General features: G+C 46.5%; 1 protein-coding gene across 4 annotated transcripts in view; it reads left to right on the top strand.

The window, feature by feature from the left end:
* The window catches only part of ZFHX3 (zinc finger homeobox 3), a 930,873-nt gene that overhangs the window by 902,939 nt on the left and 10,584 nt on the right, over nucleotides 1-17,350 (top strand). For all 4 annotated transcript variants that reach the window (XM_075118499.1, XM_075118500.1, XM_075118502.1 and 1 more), the window contains 2 exons: nucleotides 2,751-2,853; nucleotides 4,377-9,806. In XM_075118499.1, the coding sequence (XP_074974600.1) occupies nucleotides 2,751-2,853; nucleotides 4,377-9,806 (5,533 nt within the window). The remainder of the gene's footprint in view (nucleotides 1-2,750; nucleotides 2,854-4,376; nucleotides 9,807-17,350) is intronic.

Below are 17,350 nucleotides of genomic sequence, written 5' to 3' on the forward strand. Positions count from 1 at the left end.
TTCCTGTACCAAAGCCCTTTCTGGGTGTGGGGGGAGGAAAGAGGGAGAAGGGGGGAGAACTGAGGCTGTGGAGATGCAGGTAGGTAAAGGTAATTACTTAAGCACATATAGGGGCAGGACTTCTTGGTTTGGAGGCCCCGATTAAGATGCAGAGGCGCATGTGAGGTTGATGATTATATTTCGGGGTGAGTTAATTGACAGAAGGTGAAGGCAGACAAAGAAACTCTGCTTACTGCCTTCTTGAATCCCAATCAGGAATTATGATTAAAGACGCGGCGAGACAACAGAGCCCTGATGAATTGGTGTCTTTATTTTTTTCCTTTTTGCCGTCATTCACACTTGATTGACTTCAACCTTTCAAGTGCAAAAGTCTCTCTTTTCCATTATTATTCATAGCCATCTGAGTTTTTCTAATTAAAGTGTATGAAAACAATTACTGATCCATCGTACTGAGTCTTTTAGTGGGGATGACTGCCTTACTGTAACATGTATAAAAAGCCCACAGTTTTCTATAATGATGTGCTACTGAGGTGTTAGATAATTTTATTCTTTTTCTACTCTGTGGGGTTTTTTTTAATTTCTCGTTATTTATTTTTCATAATTCCTAAAGATCCTGGGAAAGCACTTTCCCTGCTGATAAAATGAAGAGGGACATTGCTTTCTTTCCTCCTCTGCTTCCCACCTCATTCCCCCTCCTCTGAGTCTGGTTACTATGAATTAATCGGTGACCTTTCACTTCTTGCATTCCCTCTGGACTCACCAACCATATCCTTCAGAAACGTTCTGCTTTGGAATAAAAGGTGGAATGAGTTTGGCATTCTCCGCCCCTTTCCTAGTGCTTTGTCAGTTGCAGCTGCCTTTACAGGGTATAGATGTCTGTAAAACACAAATGCTGTGTCTGTCTCACACTCACCGTCAGTGCTTAATTTGTGCCAGGGCTGAGTCCTGTAACTGCTAGGCTTGGCAGTTCAGAGCCCCGGCACCTCTGGGCTTGCTGTGTCAGTTACCAAAGTAAAAAATCACTTGAGCTCTAGCACCTCTTTCATTACAAATGAAGCACCGCCCATCTTGCACAGCTCTGTGAGTGACCAGAGCAGTCACAGCATCCCTTCCCTCTGCTGTCAGACATCCGAGATCTCTCACAATCAAATCTTCATTTGAGGCTGTCCGTGTACGTGCTCCTGCTCCCCATGAACCTGAGCATGGCTGGACCACACCCTGTTTCCCTACTCATGCTGTGTAGGCTTTACATTAGTGCCAGTGAGGAAGACATCATGTCCTATTTAGGGTTCACGTATTTCAGCTAGACCTTGGTCACAGATGTTGCTAGCATTTCATTAGTCATCCCACATGCACCTTGTGGCCTTTGACTTAAGTTCACTTAGAAGAAGGTAGGTAGCAGAACTGTATGAACGTAATCACGTCATTTGTTCTGCCATGAAATGCAAGGATCAATCCATTCCTCTGCCTGGCCTGAAGGGGAGCCTTTTGTAACTTCACTAGAGAACGTGACAGGTTAGCGCAGTGTCCAGCATGCCATGCTCTCCCAGCAGTCAGTGACTGGAAAAGGGCACTGTCGGAGCACCACACTGTGAGTCAGTTTGGGTTTGCTGCTCCCTCAATCACTAAGAACTCAGGGCATGGTAAGGATGTTCCTTTTAGCATCTAGGTGAGAGGTGCTCACAGACAATCAAAGCAGCAGAACGAACATCAAGCACTTGTTTATGGGGTGAGCTCCTGCATGTGGCTGTGTTATGAGATAACACTAGTGGGAACAATGGTCTTGAGTGGTTTCCTGAGCTACTGTGTTGGGGAGCATCTGTTGAAGAGCAGCCGTTAAGATGCTATGCGTGTGGTGCTCAGAGTTACATAGGGTTTTGTTGCTGCACGCCTGATGTTAAACACTGGTCAAAGCCCTAGTCATTTTGGTCAAAACTGTCAAAAGTAACTAGTGATTTTGAATGCCCAACTTTCAGTTACTTTATGGGGGCCTGATCTTATGAAAGTGCAGAGCCCAAAACCCAAGCTTCTTTTGAAGTGTCTCAAATCGGGCTCCCAAAAATTGAGCTATCCAGAATCACTAGTTGCTTGTAAAAATCATGGCTTTCGAGTCTTGGGCTGGTGATAGCACAACTGATTGCAAACGGAATTTTGAAGCGAGCCAGAGTGAACACTTGTTTTCTTTCCAACAGTCAGAACAGCTTTGTGTTTCAGACAGTTTGCCATCTCTTTTCCCTCTTTCTTTATTCATCCCTTCTCGTCACCTCTCTTTAATTGTACTCTTCTTTCTTGTGCCCTTCCTTTTTTTGCATCAATACACTTTGAAAATAGTGCTGTAGTGCTCCCTAGTTCAAGATTACAGTGTACTTTATAGGTGTGATTTAATTAGGGCCTTATTATGTTTTCAGTAGCTTAAGGTGGGCCTTTCAACTTCTCTACCTAATTGGTTGCACAAGAAGTTTCACAGCCCATGACAAAACATTGTCAGTGATCAAAGTCTGAATTCTACATAAAGGAAAAATATTAATACGATGATTCTTCTAGTGTGCAGTGCTAATTATGTCCAGAATGTAACTGTAGAAACACTTTTGACTGATGTGAGCTTTGTCTAATAAACACAAATCTTCAGTGAGCTAAGAAAAGTGACACCTCTGCTGATGTCTGATTTTGCTTATTGAAAGATTTTAAAAATATTTTTCTGTTTTTATTTCTCCTCTCTCCCATTTTTCCCACCGTCCTGCCGCCCTCAGGTGACAACACCGGAAGGGATGATGCCCAGCAGTATGTTTCTCCCAGCAGCCGCTCCAGACAGAGATGGAAACTCCAATGCCGACGAGCCGGGGAAGCGGGCCGGTCAGTTACTTAACGCTTATCTGGAAAAATCATCCTGCTTTGAATTGTAGCAGCTTCTTGTTTCCCATGCACTGAGAGAAAAAGGCCTCATTGCAATCCCTTGCCCATGCAGTTTCTGCTACAGATCATTCATTGCAAAGACCAGTGCAGACAGCAGGAGATCTAACAGGAAGCAGCTAATTTCACTGAAGTAACACCACAGTTGAGGCATGTTAGCAAGGCAGCTCAAAATTACATTGGCCTTTTTTATTACGTTATTGTTGTAAAGTCATGCCTACCAGTAACAGTGGTCAGTTATTTAATCCTGACTATAGTGTGATATGGCAGCAAAAAAAGGACACTACAGTTTTGGGTACATAGGTGAGGCCCCTAGTCTCCAAATGGGGAGGTGATAGTCTCTAGGTCGGATTCTGTCAGTGTCGAGCCTGGTGCAGGGACCACAGTGGGAGAGCCCTATAAGGAAGTTTGGGATTAAGACAACCACCACCTCCTTTCTGCACAGGGCTTGCATGTGAACGGCACCGTTCCAGAGAGGACACCAATGGCATGGCTTGGGCTGCTGGAGATGTGCTGATTCCTCAAATCCCCTCCTCAGCTTCCACCAATAGGAGTATCTCTCCCCTGCTAGAACTCTTCTTCTCTCTTGGGTAGAACCTGGAGGAAAGATGGCAGTGGAACGGTTGCTTGCCCTTCCCCAAAAGGCTGAGTTCTCCTGGGGCATAGCAGCCTTCAGTGGAGTCGGGAACAGCAGGGGCTGAATTTCACTCTTTCTTTGCAGCGTTAGTGGACCTGAGCCTCAATGTATGTTTAGTTCTTGGCACATCATTATCAGCAAGACTTTGACAAGCTGACGGGACAGCAAGGAAAAGTAACAAAGATAGTTATGGGACCACAGGGTTTAATTTGGGGAGGAATTAAAGGGTGGTAAATATGCCCGGCTTGTTTGAACAACCATCATGTGGGAGATGTGTGCAGTCCACAGATAGTCAAAAGGTGTAAAAGTCAAGGAGGAAGAAAAATTTATTTAGGGTTGTGCAGTGGGGCATAACATGTATAATGAGGTGAAGTTAAGAAAGTGAAAATTTAGGCTGAATATTAGGGGGAACGTCTGTCCTTCTGCACTAAAGATAATGTGCCGGCATGTAGCGAGGAGGCATGGCCTCGCTCTGAGACTGATGGGAAGGAATGGCCACACACTCTTATGGGGCAGTAGCCTGCTTACAGAAGGGGAAGGTATGTTTTATGAGAGGGCCGTTGAGCTACATCATGGGCTGTGGTAATCTTGGGCAGCGGGGGGGCTAACTAAATACTTGGTGAGAAGTAACAGCCTCAGCAGAAGTAGTGGTGAAGGAAAATGACGCTGTTTGTGGCCGGGGGAGGAAGTACTGGATCAGATGTAAATTAAGAAATGAATAATGATTTATATTTTTATTTAAATTGTAAATGAGTGACAGAGACAAGTCCTGTCTAAACTGTATCTTCCTTGCATCACTTCACCCTTTTTATTCCGGTTCTGTTTTCAGAGACCTCTGAGGACTCAGGAAAAGGCCTCCTGTCATCTGAGAGCATAGAGCACAGTGGAGAGTCCAAACCTGTTCCTGCCGATCAGAGCTCCACCAGAGAGGACTCTGGCTTTCTTTGCTGGAAGAAGGGGTGCAGCCAGGTGTTCAAAAGCTCAGCGGCCCTTCAGACGCATTTCAATGAAGTTCATGCTAAACGGCCCCAACTGCCAGTATCCGATCGCCACGTCTACAAGTACCGTTGCAACCAGTGCAGCCTGGCCTTCAAAACCATCGAGAAGCTGCAGCTTCATTCTCAGTACCATGTAATCAGAGCAGCTACTATGTGTTGTCTTTGCCAACGCAGTTTCCGAACCTTCCAAGCTCTGAAGAAGCACCTGGAGACAAGTCATCTGGAGTTGAGTGAAGCAGACATTCAGCAGCTTTACAGTGGGCTTTTGGTCAATGGAGACCTCCTAGCTATGGGTGATCCTTCGCTGGCTGATGACCATACTATCATTGTTGAAGATGATAAAGAGGAAGAGAGTGACCTAGAAGATAAACAGAGTCCTACTGGCAGTGATTCTGGGTCAGTACAAGAAGACTGTGGCTTGGAACCTAAGAGGGCCCTACCTTTCAGAAAAGGTCCTAATTTCACCATGGAGAAATTTCTCGACCCATCTCGCCCATACAAGTGCACAGTCTGCAAAGAATCTTTCACACAAAAGAACATTCTTTTGGTCCATTACAATTCAGTCTCTCATCTGCATAAACTGAAAAGAGCCCTTCAGGAGTCTGCTACTGGGCAACCTGAACCTACCAGCAGTCCAGACAACAAACCTTTTAAGTGCAACACTTGCAATGTGGCCTACAGCCAGAGTTCTACGCTGGAGATCCACATGAGGTCTGTCTTGCACCAGACAAAGGCTCGAGCTGCCAAGCTGGAGGCAGCTAGTGGCGGTGGCAGTGGTAACGGAACTGGCAGCAGCAACAGCATCTCTCTGGGTTCGTCCACACCAAGTCCAGTGGGTGCTAGCAGCTCTAATACCTTCACAGCCGCCAACACCAGCAGCGCTGGCCCAGCTCCCATCCCTGGTTCACTCAAGCAGGGATCCGGTGAGAGTGTGGGAATCGCACCGTCGAGTAACCCCGTTAGCGCGAACATCGCCTCCCCTTCCGAGCCTAAGGACGTCAACCGGAAGAAACTGGCTGACATGATTGCATCCAGGCAGCAGCAGCAGCAGCAGCAAGCTCAGACCTTAGCACAGGCGCAAGCCCAAGTCCAGGCCCACCTCCAGCAAGAGCTGCAGCAGCAAGCTGCCCTCCTGCAGTCTCAGCTGTTCAACCCTGCTCTCTTACCACATTTCCCCATGACCACAGAAACCCTACTCCAGCTTCAGCAACAGCAGCATCTTCTGTTTCCATTTTACATCCCCAGTGCTGAGTTCCAGCTCAATCCAGAAGTTAGCTTACCTGTGACCAGTGGTGCTCTGACACTATCTGGTACTGGTCCAAATTTGCTGGAAGATTTAAAGGCTCAAGTTCAGCTCCCACAGCAGAGCCATACACAGATATTGCAACAGCAGCAAGGCCAACTATCTTTGTCACAGTCTCACTCTGTCCATATACAACAGAGCCAGCATCACGAGAAAAAAAACAAATCCGTTATTAAGGAGAAGGAAAAAGAAACCCAGAGGGAAAGGGAAAATGCAGAGAGGGGAGACAGCAGTTTATTGTCTAAAGAGTCTCTGCCTGACAACCTAAAGCCCAAAGACAAGAAAGACTTTGCCCCAGGCAATAGTTCAGAACCCTCCCTACTTCCTCCACGTATCGCATCTGATGCAAGAGGCAATGCCACAAAAGCCTTGCTAGAAAACTTTGGCTTTGAGCTGGTCATTCAGTACAACGAGAACAAGCAGAAGGTGCAAAAGAAAAATGGGAAGACAGAGCAGGGTGAGAACTTGGAAAAGCTTGAATGTGACACATGTGGCAAGTTTTTCTCAAACATCCTCATTCTAAAGAGTCACCAAGAGCACGTTCACCAACACTACTTCCCCTTTAAGCAGCTGGAGAGGTTTGCCAAGCAGTACAGAGAGCACTATGATAAACTGTATCCACTGAGACCTCAGACTCCAGAGCCACCTCCACCTCCTCCTCCTCCTCCACCTCCACTCCCTACAGCACCTCCTCAGCCAGCTTCCACTCCTGCCATTCCTACTTCTGCTCCACCTATTACTTCTCCTACAATTGCACCAGCCCAGCCATCTGTGCCACTCACCCAGCTCTCTATGCCAATGGAGCTGCCCATCTTTTCACCACTTATGATGCAAACTATGCCACTACAAACATTACCTGCCCAGTTACCACCTCAGCTTGGTCCTGTAGACTCTCTACCTGCGGACCTGGCTCAGCTGTATCAACATCAGCTCAACCCTAGCCTTCTACAGCAACAGCAGAACAAGAGGCCACGTACTCGGATCACAGATGACCAGCTCAGAGTTCTTCGGCAGTATTTTGATATCAACAACTCTCCCAGTGAGGAACAGATCAAAGAGATGGCAGACAAGTCTGGACTGCCACAGAAAGTGATAAAACACTGGTTTAGAAACACTCTGTTCAAAGAACGCCAGCGCAACAAGGATTCCCCATACAACTTCAGCAATCCTCCAATTACCAGCCTGGAAGAACTGAAGATAGACTCACGGCCTCCCTCTCCAGAACCTCAAAAGCACGAATACTGGGGAAGCAAGAGGTCCTCCAGGACACGGTTTACCGATTACCAGCTCAGAGTCCTGCAGGACTTTTTTGATGCTAATGCTTATCCAAAGGATGATGAATTTGAACAACTTTCTAATTTGCTGAACCTCCCTACACGGGTTATAGTGGTGTGGTTCCAGAACGCCCGTCAGAAAGCTAGGAAAAACTATGAGAACCAAGGAGAAGGCAAAGATGGAGAACGGCGGGAGCTTACAAATGACAGGTACATTCGAACGAGCAACTTAAACTACCAGTGCAAAAAATGTAGTCTTGTCTTTCAGCGCATTTTTGATCTTATCAAACACCAGAAAAAGCTTTGTTATAAGGATGAGGATGAGGATGGACAGGATGATAGCCAGAATGAAGACTCTATGGATGCAATGGAGCTATTGACGCCAACCAGTTCCTCCTGCAGCACACCAATGCCCTCTCAAGCTTACAGCACCCCCACATCCTCAGCTAATGCAACCTCTTCAGCCTTCTTGCAGCTCACAGCTGAGGCAGATGAGTCCTCCGTGTATAGTTCTAAAATAGAAGCTACAGATGAGAAACCAAAGCAATCTGAACCTCCAAGTACACAGCAAAACCAAACTCAAGACAAGCAAGTGCAACCAAAGCAAGAGCCTCAGCAGCAGCAAGACCAAGGAGAACAGAAGACAAGTTCAACACACCAAAAGATCTCACCATTATCCCCCCCATCCTCATTACAACAACAGCCTCCGCCACAGGCACAACCACCCCAGTGTCCTTTGCCACAATCAAGCCCAAGTCCATCTCAACTCTCACATCTTTCCCTCAAGCCCCTTCATACGTCCACCCCGCAACAACTAGCAAACCTACCTCCTCAATTAATCCCGTACCAGTGTGACCAATGTAAACTGGCATTTCCCTCCTTTGAGCATTGGCAGGAGCATCAGCAGCTTCATTTTTTGAGTGCACAAAATCAGTTTATCCATCCGCAGTTTCTGGATAGGACGCTAGATATGCCTTTCATGCTTTTTGACCCCAGTAATCCACTACTTGCAAGCCAGCTGCTATCTGGAACTCTACCTCAGATTCCAGCAAGCTCAGCCACTTCACCCTCAACCCCAACATCTACAATGAACACTCTGAAGAGAAAGCTGGAGGAAAAGGCCAGTGCAAGCCCTGGGGAAAATGACAGTGGGACTGGCGGAGAAGAACCTCAGAGAGATAAGCGTCTAAGGACAACTATTACCCCAGAACAGCTGGAAATTCTGTACCAAAAGTACCTGCTCGACTCTAACCCAACACGGAAGATGTTGGATCACATTGCGCATGAGGTGGGCTTGAAGAAACGTGTTGTGCAGGTTTGGTTTCAGAACACTCGAGCACGGGAAAGGAAAGGGCAGTTTAGAGCTGTGGGTCCTGCCCAAGCCCATAGACGGTGTCCTTTCTGCAGAGCTCTCTTTAAAGCAAAGACGGCTCTGGAAGCTCATATCCGATCCCGTCATTGGCACGAGGCTAAGAGAGCTGGGTACAACTTGACTTTGTCTGCTATGCTCTTGGATTGTGATGGAGGACTCCAAATGAAGGGGGACATTTTTGATGGAGCAAGCTTTTCCCACTTGCCACCAACCAGTAGTGATGGTCAGGGTATTCCTCTTTCACCAGCAAGCAAAACTATGGAGCTCTCACCTCGAACTCTGCTTAGTCCATCCTCCATTAAAGTGGAAGGAATAGAAGACTTTGAAAGCCCCTCCATATCCTCAGTTAATCTGAGTTTTGACCAAGCAAAGTTGGACAATGATGACTGCTCTTCAGTCAACACTGCAATCACAGACACTACAACAGGAGATGAAGGCAATGCAGACAATGATAGTGCAACGGGGATTGCAACTGAAATCAAATCAACATCAGGACCTAGTGAGGGCCTGACAAAGGCTGCCATGATAGCAATGTCTGAGTATGAAGATCGATTGTCTTCTGGCCTTGTCAGCCCAGCTCCCAGCTTTTATAGTAAAGAGTATGACAATGAAGGTACTGTGGACTATAGCGAAACCTCCAGCCTTGCAGACCCCTGCTCACCCAGCCCTGGTGCCAGTGGTTCAGCAGGCAAGTCTGGAGACAGTGGGGATCGGCCAGGGCAGAAACGCTTTCGCACTCAGATGACTAATCTCCAGCTAAAAGTCCTAAAGTCATGCTTTAACGACTACAGGACGCCTACCATGCTGGAGTGTGAGGTCCTAGGTAATGACATTGGACTGCCAAAGAGAGTTGTTCAGGTCTGGTTCCAGAATGCTAGGGCAAAGGAGAAGAAGTCCAAGCTAAGCATGGCCAAGCATTTTGGTATAAACCAAACAAGTTATGAGGGACCCAAAACAGAGTGCACTTTGTGTGGCATCAAGTACAGCGCTCGGCTGTCTGTACGTGACCATATCTTCTCTCAACAGCATATCTCCAAAGTTAAAGACACCATTGGAAGCCAGTTGGATAAGGAGAAAGAGTACTTTGACCCCGCTACTGTACGTCAGTTGATGGCTCAGCAGGAGTTGGACCGGATCAAAAAAGCCAATGAGGTTCTTGGTCTGGCAGCTCAACAGCAGGGCATGTTTGATAATACCCCTCTACAAGCTCTTAACCTTCCTACTGCGTACCCAGCACTACAGGGCATCCCTCCAGTCTTGCTCCCAGGCCTCAACAGCCCATCCTTGCCAGGCTTCACTCCATCCAACACAGGTGGGTTCTGGAACTATCATCTCTCTGCTCAAATGTGACATTTTCCCTGGTATTGTGTCTTCAGCACAAATGGCTGTTTCCTTGGCAATGCCTGAAATCAGGTTCATGAGCCCTCTGTTCTCTTATGTTAATTGGCAGGCTATAAAGAGTAGTTATTTTGCCTCTAGTTCCTTAATCCATGTTCTCTAGCAAGGCAAGAGACTTACTAACTCGCTGTGTCTCTCCATATCCGGTAGGCAAGTCCCTGTGTACTCTGGGGCAAGGACCCCTGCTTGCTTTGACACATCCTGTAAATTCTCCAGCACCTTCAAGTAACATGAAAATTGAAGCTTTTATTGAATTAAATATGAAAAGGAATAATACAGTCAAAACAATATCTGTTGTGTTGTTTCTTTTTACATTAAGTTCAATTTAGTGCTGCTCCCAAATTTTCAGTATATTGCAGATGTTTGTATTGACAACACAAACTGCATTGTAGAAATGGTGATAGAAAATCTGGTGGTTTTTAGCCTTCAGAGTGCCTTACAATAGTACCTACATGCCTATCCAGGCAGCCACGGATTCTTTTTGAGCAATAGTTGGCAGTAAAAGGGAAATACAATTCCCTTATGGCCTACTTTCCATAAACAGAGAGTATGAATACTCCATCTTCCCCAGTGATCCCTCCGTTCCTCTTCCTTCACCAGCTGGAGCAGTCATGGAAAGAAGGTCCTTAATCAGTTTAAACTTAGGTCATTTTTCCAAAAGTCTTTTCTTTGTCTGTTGGCATCTGGTGAATGCAATTTGAACTAGTGTACGTGAGCCTCCCCAGAAGATGGTAGCTCTCTGGAGGTGTTACAGCAGGGAATTTGCCAAATAACCGCCTGGCCCACCCCACTTTTCTTTGTTCCTGGAGGGCTGTGGTCCCCCTCCTCCATGGAACTACATACAGTCCCTAGCCCACAATGAGACATTGACTTAATACTGTAAGATCTCCCAAAGATATTGAAGGAAATTGCCATAGCTGTTACAGGACCCAAAAGGACTATGAGATTCAGCTCCAGAAGCTGCTCTCTGGTATAGTGCATGAGTCAGGGATACCTTCTCCTAACAAGGAGACCCTGAAACTGTCCAGCATTAAACAGTTTTAAACAAGCTCCAGGGTTTGGAATACAGAGAGCTTGGGGCGCTTATTGACGTGGCAAACACACCATTAAAAATCTTTAACCTTTTATTAAAGATATAGAAAAGAAGCGGGGAGTTGAAAGCATATGAAATGTAAAATAAGTAAGGCTTTCATTTTAACAACATCTCTTGTTCCCATTCCCTCTAGCTGAAGAGAGTTTTTTAAAAGGAAGCTCCTCCTGTTTGACAGTCTTTTAGATGGTTTTAGAGATGGTAATAACAGTGCTTTTTGGAGGGGAAAAGAGAACTTAGTTGATATGGTCTTAAGCTGTGGTTATTTGTTGCTGTTACAGTCCAATCCCATTTCCTAGAAGACAAAACAAAACAAACTCCCACAAGATAGGAGAGACAAGAACACCAAAGATTTGAAAATGCATCTTGTCTTTGGTGTTGATTCACATTTGCAGTCTCACTGAGCAACACAGCCATAGCACGCAGTCTTGGCCACTCCCGAGACCTAGTATCAGTGTCAGGCTAACTAGGGCATTGCTTTTGCTGCCTCTCTGGTCACAGACTTACAGCAGTGTTGCAAAACATACAGTCTTGGCCAGCTAAATCACACTGTCCTTAGACAGAAGGCAAGAGGAGAGAGGTAGGAAAGAGAAGAAATTAGATGGGGAAGGAAACAGACAAATGGAGCGGGAGGCACAAAGACTTACATCTCAGGTGGTGGTTGGGATTTAGCCAGAGCCACTGGAGGTGGTGATATCATCTGGGTTCCTCTCGTGGCCCAGTGTGGTCAACACATCTTTTGGGATTAGGATCACCAAGGTGCAAGGATGTGGTGGTAAATTCCAGAGCCCCAGGAGATTGTGAAGGTAGCAGCCGTGATGATGAAGCTCACTCCGTCTTTTCATTCAGCAATTGTTGCACTCGCATTTCCCGGTTTTCTCTGAAAAGTTTTTTCTTTTAAGGACTTCAAAAGGGAGTGATGGGCATAATAGCCCATGCTCTCATTACGTTCACCAATTAGGCCTAATTTCCAACACACCAATTTTGGATCACGGATTTCCAATCCCTTCCTCCTCTTGTTTACCGGGCATGATCTCAACAAGTCCTTGAGTGGTATCGTTAAGCCTATTTGTTTAGACTGTCTCCTCCTCCCCTCCCCCCCCACTCTTACTGATTTTTATAAACAATCTTCTGTAACAGGCTGAGTTGCACTTTTGTTACCTTTTCCCATCCACGTTTCTTGTTACGGGTGACTAGAACCATTTCATACATTTCCATCCGCTTTCCCACAGTTAGGCTCACAACTGAGATAGGCCTACTAGGCCCCAGTTATTACAGCAGTTCTTTGAATGGAGCTAGGGAAAGCACCTTCTACAGTGCCAGTGGTTTGAGGAAGCCACGTAGTAAGAAAAAGTGTTCTAGCAAAGACCCTACTATCGAGTCTAGCTGGAGCACAGCGTGTTTTCCCTGGACTATTGGGGTTTCAGAAAAGGACCTCTTCAGAATGGCCATGTCATCTGCCTGAGAACACTCATCAGATTGGCATGGCCAAAGGAATAAGAGAGACCATTCTTTGAAGACTCTATAGGAGAACATGTCCGAGAACTTGGACCTGCCCTAAGTGCTGCACCTGACTGTTCTTCTTAGGATGTGTCAAATGGTTTCTGATTTGTCAAGCTCTTTCCAGAGCTGTCTTCTCCCTGGCACCATATGGACAAATCCTCCACAGGAGCCCCAATTCTAGACTAAGCCAATGCCATCAGACTGCAGAGTCCACAATTCCTGCCAGATCTCAACTCAGTCCCATAGAAGTCTTGAACTCAAGAAAAGCAAGTTCTTTAACATTCTGCTGCAGGTACACCTCAGAGGAGCACCAGAAGGCATCTTGGATAGCTACAGTGTTTTACCTAGGATTTCCTCAATATGGGCACAGTTAGAGCTTTTGGGACCTATGATCCTCCATCTCCTGTATTGGAAAGCGATGATAAGAGATCAGAGTCTCCTTTCCCCAGGAAGTCTCTTCCTCTAGGCTGCTGTCTGGATCCTGTAGCCTGCTGTTTCTGCATCCCTTGCAGTATTTATGCCTCAGTCACTCTACCTCAGAGGAGGAAGGAGAACTGGTGGGAGACCCTTTAGAGGCACCCTTTTTCCCTCATCCTTGGATGAGACTGTCTTAACTACTTCTTCCTCTCCTCTGCGTGATGCCTAGGCCTTTCAGGGGCAAGATGGGCAGAATGGCGGTAGCTCTGGAGATTCCTGCAGTTGCCAAGTTCAAGAATTCACAGAATTCCAAGGAAGAGAGAGAGAACTTTCTAGCCTATTAATGAAGATCTGTTGAAACCAGCCAAAGAAGTCTGAAACACCTGTCTCTGTTGACTCAGTTTCTAGGAAGTTAGATTGTATATAACTATGTGCTATATTCTATAGTTCCCCAGGGAAATATTTGAATTATTCTGCAAACATCCTTAGTTGTCGTTTCAGCCTCACCTAATGAATGGCATCTACTTCTGGGGACCCAATGGCAGGTCCTGCTATAGCTAAGCAAGCATAAAGGTGTGCTGCAGGACTCCACACCAGTTCTAAGAGATTTAGACTGTTGCACACCTTCCTGTTCTACTCCTCTCTTTGGGAACTGTTTATCCCAAACACAGAAAGCCATTTCTTTAACTCTTGGACCCTAGAGGTCATTGAATGGGGTGTTCTCCCTTAGGTTCAAAGCCATGCCAAAATATAACCACCTTCCCTTTTCAGGGTACTTTCTCAGAAGAAACTATTGTGAGAAGAGGTCTTGATCCTCATGATGACGGGAACCATACAAGTGTGGTGCTACAGGACAGTGCAGGAAAAGTTTATTATACTGAAACGAAGTGCTGGCCTATATCCTATCCTGGACCTCCATGAATTAAACCAATATTTAAGGAAAATCAAATAATACATAGCTTCTTTAGGAAGCATAACCCCTGCTCTGCACCCTCAACCTTCAAGGTGCTACTTCCACATCTCAAGAAGGTAAAGGCACAGGACGTGCTTCAGGTTTATGATGGGCAGAAAACACTACCAGTGCAGGGCGTACCCTTTCAGGCTGGTAGCAGTCCTGAGGGCATTCCTCAAATGCTTGGTTTTACAGGTATGTCTGGTGTCTGATCTCACAGGTACATCGATACCTGGAATACTGGCATACAAGCTCCCAGTTTTACAGAGGGTAATTCATGTCCTGGAGGAGACTTGCTCCTTCTTTATTTCGTCTCAGTAGAGCATAGGCTGTCTTCTGTGATGGGTGCTACCAGAGAATGTCTTAACCTGGATACCTTTCTCTGCTCTCATTCGTTAGATAATAATTACAATCTGAGTTGACGGGTACACCAGGAATTTTGAGTCTTCATAGTCACGGAGACCTGAAGAGTCCAGGCCCGTACAAATTTGCTAAAGATTTAAGTCATCAGATTGGCTCTCAGGTCCCATTTCCCAAGGATCAAAGAAAATTCTGTGCAGATTCTCTCAGATACTATGGTTGTGGTATATTACCTGAACAGACAGGGAGTTTGTGTCAGGAAGCAAACCATGAGAATGATGCATTCACAATGAAGGACCCTTAAACACTATTTTAGCCAACAACCCCAACTCTGAAGGCTGCAAATCAGCATGAGTAGTTTTTCTGGATCTCACTGGCTCTTCTGATATTTGCAGGATGAGCTCATCATGAACTAGTTTGCTCCAAGTCAGAATAACCATGTCTAAAATTCTGCTTGAGAGCTGACAGGGATCCCCAATGCACAAGAGGCAGGAAGATTTGACAGGACAAAGCTAGTATGACCTTAGTTGTGCCAGACTACGTATAGCACAGCTTGTTCTGGCTCTTTCCAAAGATCATCCACTCCACCTCCCTCAAATCAAGATCCTTTATCCCATCCAAACAGCAGGGTGTTCACCTGACAGCATGACTTCTGAATTTCTAGGGCAGGCTGTCTTCAGCTGAAGAGATTAGGGCAGCGCTGCTGGAGTCCAGAAAACCCTCACGAGAAGTTATGCTAGAGACCATGGCTTTGCTAACAGGGGCAAAGCAATTCTCAGCCATGGCGAAGGTCTGCTCCATCACTGTTTGTGCTTATCGTGTCCCTGTGAAAGGGACCCCTGATGGAACCATTTTACAGGCTCTTACAAGCATATGCTGTCCCATTCAGGGGTTTTACTGGTTCTTGTACCATGTATTTCGTCTTCTCCATACTCAGAGAGGGGCTCTTCGTTCATGGGATCTTTCTTCCTCTATCACTTCCTGCTGAAGGTCTCAGTGTTCTCAGAACGGCAGACCTTGTTGGCCAACCCACCTTATACTGCATTGGTCTGTCTTAAGCCTCAGCTCAAATTTCTAACCAGTATTGTATCAGATTTTCACTTTGGACTATATCACTATCTTTATTTGTCCCAAAGCCCCATCAGTATCCTGGGGAGATGAGGCTACATACTCTGGCCATTTAAAGCAATCAGCTGCTACTTAGAAAGGACTACCCTGTTTAGATGTCAAGCAGATTATTGGTGGTCTTTAGAGAAAACTCCAGAGGTCGAGCCGTCTCAACTCAAAGGCTGTCTAAGCATATAAAACTGTACATCCAGGAATGCTATGAGTTAGCTGCTGCTCCTGTGTTTGAACATCTCAGGGCTCACTGAACTAGAGAACAGCATCTTCAGTGGCACTATCCATATTATGCCCTCATCTGAAATACATAGGGCTGCTACACAAAGCTCAATTCACACCTTCACAAATCATTGTTGTCTCAAGACAGCATCCAGAGCAGATGCTGGCTTCAGAAGGGCATTGCTTCAATCACTGTTGAACTCTCCAGGGCTCCTTAGCCCACATCCTCAAGCAGCCCACTGCTGCTCTCCGGCAGTCCACCTTTGTGAAGGCAAGGAAAGGATCACTTACCCAAGGTAACTGGTCCTCTGAGTGAATTGCCTCCAGAGAGCCACACTGACCCTCTCTCTTCTCCTTCTCTTTGGAAGTCAACTGTGAGTGAGTCTTGTGGAGGTATAGTGGAATGGGGGTGGGGTGTTTACACCTTTGGTATATGGATTGCAGCGTCAAGGGAATTGCACACACCTACAGACTGCCAGCTGCTACTCAAACGGTTCCATTGCAGGCAAGCACCTCCTTTGGTAGGTCTGGAGAACCCAGAGTCCCCACTGCTAAATAATCCCTTCTTTAGACAGGTGGAATGCCTTTCAACCTTTGGAGTTGGGGGCGGTTTGGGACTGGCACTGAGAGGGGATGCAGTTCCTCTTTCCTTCCTTGCTGTGGGCAAGAGCAAAATTGACCTGAGAATATTTGCAGTTCTTGAATCCATTGCGTCCCACTCCAGCCACTCTTGACAGCAGCAGTCCACCCAGCTGCACCAGCCCCAGTATCGATCTCTGCATCCAGCAGTGGGTAAGTATGTGACTGCTAAAATCAGGAGTTAGGATGTACCTACACGGCAGTTCAATGCCCGCGTTGGCTTGTGGGGCTCAGGCTGTGGGCCTGTAAGATGCGGTGTAGAGGTTCGGGCTTGTGCTGGAGCCCAGGCTCCAGCACGCTTCCATCTTGCAGCTCCCAGAACTCAGGCTCCAGCCCCAGTCTAAACAGCTACCCGCAGTCTTACAGCCCCATAGCTCCAGTCCCGCAAGCCCAAGTCAGCTGACCCAGGCCATCTGTGAGTGTGTTACTGCAGTGTAGGCGTGCCCCTACATGGTTAACGATACTAGCATTTAAATTATTATAATTAGTTTTCAGAATCCACAGCACACAAAGATAAATGGGGCATTTTGCACCTCACTGAGAGCTACTTGCCCCAGTTCTTGACTGTATTCTGGCCCTTATGCTGCTGCTGTGGTGTAAAGGAGCTAGAAGCAGCTGGCTCTCTCCTGCCAGGAATGGCCTTATGCTGCCCCTCTTGACCTGACCCAGCTCAGGCTTTGGGAGGTACAAAGGTGACCTTTCACCTCCTGAGCTGTCTCTCCTAAGAGGCACAGCTTAAAGTCAGGCCTATTTCTGGCTGTCTGCAGTATTTCCTGATTCTGCATCAGTTTGCGCTCAGTTCACCTTTGAACAGTTTGTAACTGTAAGGCTGGAATTTCCCTAAACGAAGGGTTAGATTCTGCAGCACACATCTGCGGGAAGGGCTGCATGCTGCAGCAAATCTCACAGCTGTGGGATCCCTGAATGAGAAAATGAAAGCGTTTGTTTTATTTCCCCTTAAAGGCATCAGGAGACTTTTCCTTTTCAGGTGCTTGTGTGCCAACGGCAGTGGACAGGACTGATGCTATAAGCCCTTTCAGCAGAACTCCCTTTGCCCGAGCTATTAACAACCGTAGAGTGAAGATTCACAGCCCTGGAGACTATATTGTTACTGGCTATCCCTTCTGCTGGGAAAACTAGCCAGCTTCATGTTCCA

The sequence above is a fragment of the Caretta caretta genome, chromosome 12 (genome assembly GCF_965140235.1).
Source record: "Caretta caretta isolate rCarCar2 chromosome 12, rCarCar1.hap1, whole genome shotgun sequence".
Taxonomy (NCBI): domain Eukaryota; kingdom Metazoa; phylum Chordata; order Testudines; family Cheloniidae; genus Caretta; species Caretta caretta.